This window comes from Carcharhinus amblyrhynchos, chromosome 3, assembly GCF_965287045.1.
Source record: "Carcharhinus amblyrhynchos chromosome 3, sCarAmb.v2.hapA, whole genome shotgun sequence".
NCBI classification, from domain to species: Eukaryota; Metazoa; Chordata; class Chondrichthyes; order Carcharhiniformes; family Carcharhinidae; genus Carcharhinus; species Carcharhinus amblyrhynchos.
The window spans coordinates 40,265,041-40,277,857 of NC_137326.1; the positions used below are offsets into that span (position 1 = coordinate 40,265,041).

The window sequence follows — 12,817 nt, forward strand, 5'->3', positions numbered from 1 at the left end:
GTACCCGAACCCTTTCCACCTGCAAGTCACAAGTCAAGACTGTGCTGAAATATTCTCCAGGTGCCTGGATGAATGTAACTCTAACAATATTCAGGACACTCAACACCATCCAAAAGAAAGCAGCCCGTTTGATCAGCAATGCATCTACCTCCTTAAATAATCACTCCCTCCATTACCGGTACATACTGATGGTAATATGTACCACCTATAAGATGGACTGCAGCAATTCCCCAAGCCTTCCTTGACATAACCTTGCAAACACAACCTCTACCATCAAGAACATGAGTGGCTGACACATGGGGATACCACCATGTCCAAGTTCCCATCCAAGTTATACAACATTCTGATTTAGAAATAAATCTCCATTCCTGCATTGACACTGGATCAAAATGCTGGAACTCCCTCCCTAACAGCACTGCGTGTGTACCAACAACACATGGACTGCAGTGACTCAAGAAGGCAGTTCACCACCACTTTCTTAAGGGTGATTAGGCTTGGGTAATAAACATTCACCTTGCCAGTGCTCACAATCCAAGAACGAATAAAAATAAAATCCAAAAATCTATTTCAAGAATGGTGCATTTAATATGGTACATGTAACATTTAAAAAGACAATCTTATTTGTGCTTACAGGAGTGTTAAAAAAGTGATCATCAGAGCTTTAAAATTCAACAGCAACATTTAAACAGACATATAAATTGAGCTTAAATAGGTACATGTTGTCATAGTTCATCATGATACTGTGTAAACGGCCATCTTGGGTGCTGTGTTACTCTCTGTGCAGCAGACATCACAAGACGCATAAATTCAGTTACATCGAAAGAGTAGTTGGTAAACTTAGGATGGTCTCCAAGGGTTGGATGATGACCCTAGATGAATGAAATTGGAAAGAAAGGTGATGAATTATTAAATCAAGGGCCCAATTTTACCAATTTAATTCTAAGGCTGAATCTGGGCATAATTCAGATCTGATTTGGAAATCTGTACTCAGGTGCCCCTATACGCACTTAGCCCAAAAAAAACGCGAGTCTGAATTGCACTGTGGGTGGGGCTTAGTACGCCCAAAACACCATTGGTCTGATCAGGGCTTTGAACTGCGCATGCGCAAGTAGAAAAAACATTTGAAAAACATGCCCCTGTCACATCGCTCCCAGGGCGCAAAAAGCGGATAAAGTGGCCCAGGAGCAGTGGCCCCAACAGACATCACCTCACCCCCCCCCACAACATAACTGTCCCCCTTATCCAACTATCCCCCCACTACCCAGACTGCGATCCTCCCTCCGCCCCCCCACCCCGCCCCCCCCCCACCGACCGCCTGCAGAGTGGCAGTGGACCCCCCTCTGTTCCCTACCAGAGAATGATTGAGCCTCCTCCCACCAAGAGAACGATCAGACCCCCACCAAGAGAATGATCAGGCCTCCCTCCTCCCCACCAAACAGAGAGCGATTTGACCTCCCTCTGCCCTTCCCCATCCCCACACCATACAATGATCTAGCCTCCCTCCACACCACCACCCCCCCCCGGCACCAAAGAATGATTGGGCCTCCCTCCTCTACCAGAGACATATCTAACCCACCTCCTCCTTGCACCCCCACACCCCACCCACCAGAGAATGATCTGGCCCACTTTCCTCCCCCTCCACCACTCTTCAGAAGCTGGGGCGCTCAAAACAGACCTTTGCTGAGCATGTCTGTTTTGTATTGAATCTAATCGTGCGAACGCGATGTAAAGGGGGAAATGCTGATAAAGTTGGGCGGGCAGCCTGTTAATTCAATTAAAATGCATGCAAATGCATTTAAATCATCACTATGCCCATTTTGGGCATGATTCGGATCACAGCCATTTTCAGGCATTGGTAAAGTGGACATTTACACGGGCGCAGATCACGTTAATGGCCCCATGCCCGACTTTACCACGTTTTCTCATCCGAAAATGGGCATGATGCAATGGTAAAATTGGGCCTCAAAAATTTCCATAAAATTCCAGAGATAGGGGAAATTAAAATAGTGTGATACTTAAAAAAGGCAATGTTCTACACTGTAGATATCCGACAATGACACAAGGTTAGTCTCAAGAGCAGTAGCAATAATTTATAACCACTTTTTGTGTACTGTGATGGAATGGACACACTTCAAAAATATCTCTTTAGCAGCTGTAAACATCTGCATTCGTAACATTTGGTCCATGCAATATCCCAGACTGGATTCAATCACCTGAGAAGGATTGAGTCAAAATTTACAGATTCTTTTTTCCCTTATCGGGTCTGTCCTTTGTTTCTCATTATTTTGTCTCTCCCAGGAGATTATTTTTGGGGGAGTGAATGAGGGTGACTGTTTGGTCATAAAGCTTCAGCTATAACTGCACATGGGGCAACCTTGAAGGACCAACTGGGCTTTTTCTGTCAATATTGTACCTGCGTATGGGCATGCTGTCTTTTTGGAAAGGGAAACAGATGAAATATTGGACTCCAAGAAGGTGTTTTAGAAACAGGATTTTAACAGCTGAAACTTCCAAACTCCCTTAGTAGCTCTCATCATAGAGTTATCTTCTGCCTTAAACCCATCATCCTAATGTTTACATTGCTCTGTTTACTATTGAGAATAATGGCAATAGAATACTTTATAATCAGGCCATGGTTGACAATAGCATAGTTCTACAAAACCAGCAATGAGTTGCAGATATACCTCACTTTCTATTAGCGTCTAGGCAGGTTGCTGGAGTCAAGTGCACAATTTAACAGGTACAATAATACAAGATAATGACTAATTGATTAACAGTGAGATTATGTTAAATAAAATTCAAACTTTGCATAATTGGCTTTCAATTAACACATTAAGTTGATCTTTCTCTACACCCAAGCTATAACTGCTACACTACATTCCGCACTCTCTCATTTTCTTCTCTATGAACAGTATGTTTGTATCGCACGCAAGAAACTATACTTTTCACTGTATACTAATACATGTGACAATAATAAATCAAATCAAGTATTTCCATGTATTTTAAGTAGTGGCCGGAGTTTTCAGATATTTTGTAACATTACAAATTAATGTTTAAAAATCTACAGAATCCATTCTTTCTTTTCCTTTCGTGAGTTAATTTTTTGGAGCAAATGAAATTGAGGGAGATTTGATACAGGGGCACAAGATATGACAGTTTGGATAAGGTAGACAAAGCTGCCCCTGTAGCTGCTAGTACAATGTTTCGAAGTGATTTAAGTGTTTAGATAAGAGATGGAGTGGGGATGTGAGGAAGATTGTTTTTTTTATATACAGTGAGTGATAATGAACTGGAACTTACTACATGGATGGTAGAAGCAGCAATTTGGATGGGGGTTTGAGGGAAATTAAACTTGCAGGACAATGGGAATAGAATGGGGGAATTGGATTGATTGGATTACTCTATAAAGAGCCAACATGCACTTAATATGCCACGACGGTGAGGATTTCACTTCAGTTCAGATATCCTCATTGGAAATCAAAATGACATAACTTACTGCTCTTTCCCACCATGATACATGAGCCAATTAGTAAATGCACTGTGCCATAAAGAAAAGGCTAATTCAAACTCCATTTGGTGTAAGTTAGCCTCAGTCAGATGGCTTGCTACAAAAGGAATGTATCTCAAGACTAGGGAGATGAAAAAAAAAATCAGCGCATAACATTTGGTAATATTTTCTCATGTACTATTAAAGAAATTGATTTTTCTAAACTGTCATTGATGTATTACAGCAGTACAGAAACAAAATTCTTAATTTTTACATATAGAAAAATACAACCTTTTGCCTCCTTGGTTTATTTTGGTTGATACATTTAGTTAAGGCTATTTCTATTTATTCTTTGATTGATTTTTGTAAAGCCACACAAATTAAATCAATCTAATGTCACGTTATTTCCTTCAGGTTAATTTATTGACTATTATTTGAAGACCTGGTGGTGAACTGCAAGGGATGATAAAATTAGCACAGACCTTATCCTGAGGTATGACTTTGTCACTTTTTTCCCAAGTCATATAATGAATTCCTCGAAGTCTGGCCAAATCCAAATAGCAGCGCTCATCTTCACAGTTATACCTCAAAATTAAAAGCATGTGCATTAATATAACACTTCAGCAAATCTCAAAATGTTTCATAACCAGTTCATTCATTTTGAAGTATAAGTCACTTTTATGTTGACAAATGCAGCAGCCATTTGCATGCAGTTATAGTCAACAAATAGTGAGATAGTTGCTGATTTAGCCTGTTTTGTGTGATGGTTGAGGAAGGAACATTAGCCAGGACACCACTCCTTACTGTTCTTTAACAATTTTACTAGATTTTTGTCATCCATTTGTGCTACAAAAGCAGGAGACAAAGCCTTGTTTTATTGTCCCTTCCTAAGATGGCACCTCTCTCAATGCAGCACTGCTTCAGCACTACATGAAATACCAGCCCAGATTTTGTGCTCAAGTGCCGGTATGTGACTTGAACCCACAACTTTCTGACTCAGGTAAAAAGATCACTAAATTATAGATGCTGGTACACTTGCAAAGCACTATCCATTTACAGTAATGCCTGCTACAGTACTTCGTATTGATCAAAAGAAAAAAACCACTATGACCTGTGTGCAAATGGTTTGATTGCAAATGGTTATCTCTATTCTAAATGGCATTAACAGTAGAAGAAAAAGTAGTCACAGTAACTTCATTGCAGCATAAATGTAAGCCTACTTGTAACTAATAAATAATCTTAACTTAGAAATTGCTGTAGCCATTACTTCACAAAGATACAGCAAATTCAGCAAACAATGAGAAATAACCAATGAGTATATTGAACTTTCTAACTCAAAATGTGCTCAACCTATCCATCCAATTTTTTGGTTTACTCTGTGTGCTATGTTGTTTTGCATCTAAGAGGATAGTCAAGCAGGAAATCTTATCCAAGGAAGAGTTTTTGATAAAATATCTTACAGATATACTAGATTTGGCCTTGTAGTCGATCAGTTCACCTGCTACACTGTAATTATGTATTGCGTAATTAAACAGTTCAATTTTTAAACATATACCTCAACAAGAAGTCGGAATTGCCAGTTAAGAAATAGTGCAGTTAAACAAAATTACACAGAAAAGCCACATTAACACATGGTAATTTGTCTTCAGCATAAATGTTTATAAGAATACATTTAAAAAAGTGAAATACATACAACTCAAAAACGACAGCCCAGTCAGGTAGAAAAAGCAGGTGAGTCAGTCCAGCTCCATGTATGGAGATAAAAATGTCCGAATTGTGTGTTATTTTCAGTTGCTCTAAAAATCTAATGTCTCTGAGAGAGATTAAAAAGGGCAATACAAAGATTACACAGTACAATAAAATATATAATTAACAGTAGCAACCAAAAAAAACATTCAGTCTCTTTCACCCATCACAATCTTTCACCTTTTCTCAATGCAATCAGACAATGAAATAAAACAGATTTAGTAGTTATTTTGACTCAAGGTATATCTAGTGTCAGTGCTTAAAGCACAAACCAAGTGGTCGCATTTACTATATGTCACCAGATGCTAACAGTTGCTAGCCAATGTGAAAGACTTTTCAAAGTTAATTTCAAGTAAAATAAAGTTATGGATTTTATTCAGCACAAAATTTTCTAGAACAGTATACCATTTAGGTTCAAAGCAATTTACTTTTCTGATTTTATTTGGTCTTGTGTGAAACAAAGTCATTAGATCAGTATATGTTCGATAATTTCAATATACATCCAGATTCTTCAGAGTGCATGCCTGTTGAGAAGATTACAGTGAATGGAATGATAAATAAGATACTATATTTGGTGTGAAATTGCACTTGGTGAAGGTGAAGTTACACTAAAGAAAACATTACACATTCTATTTAAGAGGTTCTGACTGAAAAGCTAATCATGATTCCTGTATGGATAACATTTCTGGGATTTTCTGAAGAGTGAAAATCACAAAGTATAACGCAATTAGATAAAATACAGCAAAACCAGAATAAACTCCAAACAATTTGCAGCTGTGTTTGTCAATTTCATGTTTCATTTTTTACTTGAATAAGCTGATTTTTCAAAACTGAAAACAAACTGTTCTTAAAACTAGTTCTTAAAAATTCAACACAACTTTAGAAGACTGGCTCATTTAATTATGCAAACTTTATAGATAATATTGTATGATACAACACAACATTTTTTTTGGGTGTAAGCTTGCAGAGTTTTCTCAGATAGACATTATAGCAGGGAAATATTGCTATCACAGGAAAAAGCCATTTGGCTTTGCAGAACTTGAGTACTGCTGTAAAAAAAAAGGGGAGGCAGAGAGTGGGGGTCAACGGGTGCTATTCGGATTGGCGGATGGTGACTAGTGGAGTGCCCCAGGGGTCGGTGCTGGGGCCTCAGCTTTTTACCATTTATATAGATGATCTGGAGGAGGGAACCGAGTGTAGAGTGTCGAAATTTGCTGATGACACCAAGATTGGGGGAATGGCAAATTGTGCGGAGGGTGTGGAGAGTCTACAGAAGGATCTAGATAGGCTGGGCGAATGGGCCAGGAAATGGCAAATGGAATTTAATGTTGGCAAGTGTGAGGTGGTCCACTTTGGTAGGAAGAATGGTAGGAAGGACTATTACATACGTGGCGAAAAACTGCAGCAGGCGACGGTGCAGAGGGACCTCGGGGTCCTTGTGCATGAGTCGCAAAAACCCAGCTTGCAGGTGCAGCAGGTGGTCAGGAAGGCAAATGGGATGCTGGCCTTCATAGCGAGGGGGATTGAATATAAAAGTAGGGAGGTCTTGCTGCAGCTGTATAGGGCATTGGTGAGGCCGCAGCTGGAGTACTGTGTGCAGTTTTGGGCGCCGCACCTGCGCAAAGATATTTTGGCCTTGGAGGGAGTGCAGAGGAGGTTTACTAGGCTGATACCGGAGTTGAGGGGGTTGAGCTATGAGGAGAGGCTGAATAAACTGGGCTTGTACTCGTTAGAGTTTAGAAGAATGAGGGGAGATCTCATTGAGACGTATAAGATGATGAATGGGATGGATAGGATAGAGGTGGAGAGACTCTTCCCGCTCAAAAAAGACAGTAGGACTAGGGGGCACAGCCTCAAGATAACAGGGGGCGGTTTAGAACGGAGTTGAGGAGGAACTTCTTCACTCAAAGGGTGGTGAATCTCTGGAATTCTCTGCCCGTTGAAGTGGTGGAGGCTGCCTCGCTAAATATTTTTAAGACGCGGGTTGATGGGTTTTTGATAGGAGAGGGGATTAAGGGTTATGGGGAGAGGGCGGGAATGTGGAACTGAGCAGCGACAGATCAGCCATGATCTTATTGAATGGCGGGGCAGGCTCGAAGGGCTGGGTGGCCTACTCCTGCTCCTATTTCTTATGTTCTTATGTTCAAAGATTTTCAGGGCAACTCACAAGATAAATCAACAGTAAAGGGAACAATAATTTAAACCACCTGAGAAGATTATAATGTAAAAACAAAAAATGCCGGAAACTCGCAGCAGGCCTGACAGTATATGTGGAGAGGGAACAGAGCTAATATTTCTAGTCAGACCTGCTGAAGATTACGCTGATTGGTTGGCAAGTGGACTCTGGTTGGTAGAGACAGTGCCATGGATAATATAGCAGAGGACAGTTAACTGCCAGGCTTTTGTTCAAATTCAAACCAGTCAGGTCAACTCTGATTGGTCTAGGCATTGCCATGGGGAGTGAACCAGAGAATGGCTGTCTCCCAAGCTTTTCTTTAGTTGGAAAAGGCTCATGTGTAGGTATGCACCTTCTGTCTGCAAAGGACAGGGCCTTGTGCATAAATAAATGTGGTTTCTACCATGTGTAAGTGAGCCAAATGCAAGCCCAACTGATAAACTTAAATTGTTTTTTCCTCTAATTCCTTGCACAATTAGGAAGTAGAAATCCTACATTTAGCCAGGTGGATAACTACAACATTACACAGTTGGCAAATTGGCCAGGCACAGTAATCTTAACTATGATTTGCTCTCTTGTCCCATGGTTCAGAGATTGTGGTGCAGATTTGGAAAGAACAATGTTTGCTATTTGCAAGGCCCTTCTTAGAATGACAATCAAGGAACTAGATCAATTCTGGGTACTCTGGTTTCCTCCCACAGTCCAAAGATGTGCGAGTTAGGTTGATTGGCCATGCTAAATTGACCCTCGTGTCAGGAATTTAGCACGGTAAATGTGTGGGGTTATGGGAATGAGGCCTGGGTGAGATTGTGAATACAGACTTGATGGCGGAATGGCCTCCTTCTGTACTGTAGGGATTCTATGTTTCTTTTCTATTCTATGAACTATGTCTTCCCCACTTTCTAAAATGACAGGATAATGTAAATAAGGAAAGGAGGAAAGACCTAACTGAAGAAATTACATTACACGATGTGTCAGACCTAACATTCAGACAGTGCAACTTAACTCTCGCAAGTTGTAGTATTAGTATATAGTTTGAGTTAATTACCATAAAACAATTAAAGCCTTAAATGGCCCTAAATTATGTCTTTATACAGATATTACTTCCTATAATGAGAAGTTACTAACCCTAATTCAAACCACTTAAAGATGTCACCTCTCCTTATCTGTATAACACACCTCTTGAGAAATTCTAGAACAGTGATGTAGATATCGTAAAAGTTATATGTCACAATATTAGCCTTGTTGGGGAAAAAGCAATGTTTCAATGATAACCACAGGATTGGATTTACAGAAAGAGATGTGATCCTCTGGTACCACTATCATCCAGACAGAGTAAATCAAAGTAGCAAAACTTCCTTTAAATTAAGATACAGAAGTGGACAATTCTGCACACTTAAGATTAATCAGTATTTGTTAGCAATAATAGCAGCAGTAGGCAATCTATGCTAACTATTCACAGGGAGAGCAGACTGCATCTCTCAGTCTGTGTGGAAATCAAAGGTTCTATTTGCTCACTCAGGTTCTCTTTGCTATGTATGTCCTTACAGGCAGCTCATATTAAGACAAGGAGTAAGATATACATAATAAAAGCAAATTACTGCCGGTCCTGGAAATCTGAAATAATAACAGAAAATGCTGGATAAATGCAGCAGGTCTGATAGGTCTGTGGAAGGATCATTTGGTCAGTAACTCTGTTTATCTCCACAGGTGTTGCCAGACCTGCTGAATTTATCCAACATTTTCTGTTATTAGTTTAATAAAATGTAGAGTTGGCTTATTAGGCTATGCCAGCCAGTTGCAGGCAGAGCAAAGTATCAGAGCAGAGCACAGTAGAAAAAACACAAGGTTAAGAACTCAGGGTAGCAGTGAAAAAGACAGAATTGAGAACAGAGTACATCATCAAGAAAGATGGGATAGATAATAGTGTACAGTGGTGAGAAAGATAAGATCTAGAACAGGACACAGCAATGAGAATGACAGGATAGCGAACATAGCTCAACAGTAAGAAAGACAAGATCTAGAACAGAGTACAGCAGTGAGAAAGACTGGATAGCAAACAGAGCACAGCAGAAAGAAAGACAGGATCTAGAACAAAGTGTAGCAATGAGAAAGATGGGATAGAGAATAGAGGACATCATTAAGAAAGATGAGAAAGATAAAGCACAGCAGCATGAAAGATAATAGAGAATAGAGGACATCATTAAGAAAGATGAGAAAGATAAAGCACAGCAGCGTGAAAGACAGGATCTAGAATAAAGTACAGCAGTGAGAAAGACAGGATAGACAACAGAACACTGCAGTGAGAACGATCTAGAACAGAGTATAACAGTGAAAATAGTGGGATCTAGAATGGAATACAGCGGTGAGAAAGATCTGGAACAGAGTACAATGATAGAATGGTGGGATCTAGAACCGAGTACAACAGTAAGAATGGTGGGATCTAGAACATAGTACAACAGTGAGAATGGTGGGATCTAAAATGGAGTACAGCAATGAGAAAGACTGGGTAGAGAACAGAGCAGCAAAAAAGACAGGATCCAGAACACAGTACAGCAATGAGAAAGATGAATAGAGAACTATGCACAGAAGTGAGAAAGACATGACTGAGAACAGAGCACAGCATTGAGAGAGGCGTAGCTGTGAGTGTGAATGGCATGTGAATAAAATCACAGCGACATCACAGCATAAGAAGTCGCAGGTAAAACACATAACTTAAACTGGAAGATGCACAGTTTACAAACTCAAACTAAAACAAAACTAAGTCGATTAAATAAGATGATGTGCTGCAATGCAACATGTAGAAATTCATAAAGTGCATTGAAGTCCCAGACAACCCCCTCTGCAATAACTGGTTAGCTTGAAGAATTCAATCTCCAATTCTGAGGTGGAAGGGTCAGGAATTCTGCCGCAAATAATTCACCTCCTGACTCTGCAGAGCATGTCCAAAATCTACAAGGTAGAAGTCAATGGAGCACTGAAATACTCTCCATTTGCCAAATGAGTGCAGCTCCAACAACAATGAGAAAGCTCTGGACATTAAGACAAAGCAGCCCTCTTGATTAACTCTCCATCTAACATCTTAGACATGATTAGGCCACAGTCAGAGAGTATTGTTGGAGCATTTCAAATCACCATATTATAAAACTGATTTTGAGGCAGTGGATATAATGCAGAGAAGATCCACAGGGATGATATCAGGAATGCGTGGGTGTAGATATTAGGAAAGGATCGAGAGGCTGGATCTCTTTTCTCTCATGAAAAAAGTGGCTGGATAGTGACCATACAGAGGTCTTTAGAATACTGAAAGGTTTGGATAGAGTGGTTACAGTGAGAGTGTTTCCTGTTGCGCAGATCGTAACCAGAGACCATCAATATATGACAATTTCCAAGAAATTCAATAGGGAATTCTGAAGAAACTGCTTTATCAATGAGTGGTGATGATGTAGAAGGCTCTACCACAGGGAGCAGCTGAATGAATAGTATAAATTCATAAAGAGGGTTCTTATGGTCAATTTAGGTGGCAAAAGATACTTGATACTTGAGTGGAGCATAAACAAGAAACAAATTTAGCACTTCTATCCCTGCCCCAACCCCCAACCCCCAACTTCTATGGTGTTTTAACACTTACTTGTAATCCACCACTCTGACATCAAATACAGTTACTGTCTTCAGTGCCTTCACCAGCTGAGGACAAAGTTAAAATATTTGCAATGCATTCAGCAGTTTAGTTTTATTGAGCTTTTAACACAACTCAAAAACTATTCAACAAAAAGCTTTTTATAACTTATGGGCAGTAAAATATTTAATAAAGCCATACATTTTGCCCTTATACTTTTCTTTTCCATTACTATTGCTAGCAAAACAACAGCAAGGAGCATAAAAGTTTTTGGATTGGAGCATAAAAGTTTCTCTCCAGTACAGACTGGGAGGCTGCAAGTTGCCTGAAAGGTGTAATTATGGTATAACAAGTTTACATGGGCAGCTTCCATCATAAATGTGGATATTGGAATTTGGAACAGAAAGATTGACAGGTTAACGGATGCAAGATTTTTAGCATACTAGGAAGGGGGAGTGGGGGGAGGGATTTTCCACCCCTGTTTTCAATGGCAGGAATTGTGACAAGGGCAGAGAATCGAGGGGGAGACCCGTTCATGCCAGCAGAATTTCCCCGTTCGATTGTCCCCGCACCCATCAGTGAAGTAATGAGCCCCCCACCTTGCAATGATGGGAACCCCAATATAATGCATTTTCATATATAAATGGCTGGTCTCCCTGCTGTATCATCTCCCCATGTAGGTAACTGCCCCCACCACCCACCACATAATGTCACACAGGTGGGATTTACAACAGGTTTCAAAAAACAGGGAACCAGCAAACAGAACCCACCAGGGGGTGCATAGCTAATACCATTCCCTCCCCAGGAGAGAGAGGGTCATGCCCGGGCAATACCCTAGGAGTGCCCAGGGCACTCCTTGTGTGTGTGTGTGTGTGTGTGTTCCTTCCAACTGGTAGGAACCAACCATTAATACAGAAAAAGTCTATACTCACTGTTATATATCTTAGATAACACAAAATAATTGTTCTTTTTTAGTACCCACCTCATCCTGATTTAAAATTCTGCGATATTGAGTACTGCGAACCAGAAGTGTAACACGAATTCTCCCAACCTTGATAAAAAAAATAGATTTATTAAGCATATACCAAACTATACAAATATTAAAATATTTCTTCTAAATTATCATTCAGAATTCCATAATCAAAATTATTTCAGGACAATTCAAATCTAATTAATCATTCCAATGAGTATTTCAATTTCCAATGAATTGGCTAGGCCATGTTATAGCTGACAAGACAGTGAGTTTACCTTGTACATGATAGCTAAACTCAAAGTTACAGATATTTCCATGCACTCAGGAGCTGTGACAGACTGTTTGAAGAAGCAATTTTCCCGCAGACGTGCATAGCATCCTAAGTAATAGACAGATCCTCATATTTGAATAGCTGAGTTAGAGCTTAATCTTTAGCTAATCTTGAAGCTGCTTGAGAAGAAGAAAATAGTATTAGCCCTGTAGGGATCTTGTTTATTGAGCCATTGTGATGCACATCAGCTTCCCTGTGTGCAGTTGTAAATATCTGGGTACATTTCAGTGGGCACTCTCAGGTACTCTGTCACCAGCATGAGGTACTGAGAGCATAATAACAATTGTCCCTCAATGGATCAGAATATCATCAAGGCACTTTATTATGGAGGGATGATCATAGCCAAGGTCATTGTTCCCTAGCCCTTGGGGAGTGAGGCTGATCTCTCTCACCACCTTCCCAGCTGAGGTCAGTCACTGGAGGCATAGAGAATGAAGCTGCAACATCTGAAGGTTTTAGACTGTGAAAGCATAGCTTTATAGGGC

The 12,817-nt window shown here is 40.1% G+C and overlaps 1 protein-coding gene across 1 annotated transcript in view; it reads right to left on the reverse strand.

Annotated features, from left to right (window-relative positions):
* Positions 1-582: 582 nt before the first annotated feature.
* The window catches only part of eogt (EGF domain-specific O-linked N-acetylglucosamine (GlcNAc) transferase), a 53,720-nt gene continuing 41,485 nt past the window's right edge, over positions 583-12,817 (reverse strand). The window contains exons 13-17 of the mRNA XM_080183389.1: positions 12,011-12,079; positions 11,041-11,096; positions 5,181-5,300; positions 3,970-4,072; positions 583-869 (exon numbers count right to left, since the gene is read on the reverse strand). Of these exons, the coding sequence (XP_080039515.1) occupies positions 723-869; positions 3,970-4,072; positions 5,181-5,300; positions 11,041-11,096; positions 12,011-12,079 (495 nt within the window). The 3' untranslated portion in view covers positions 583-722. The remainder of the gene's footprint in view (positions 870-3,969; positions 4,073-5,180; positions 5,301-11,040; positions 11,097-12,010; positions 12,080-12,817) is intronic.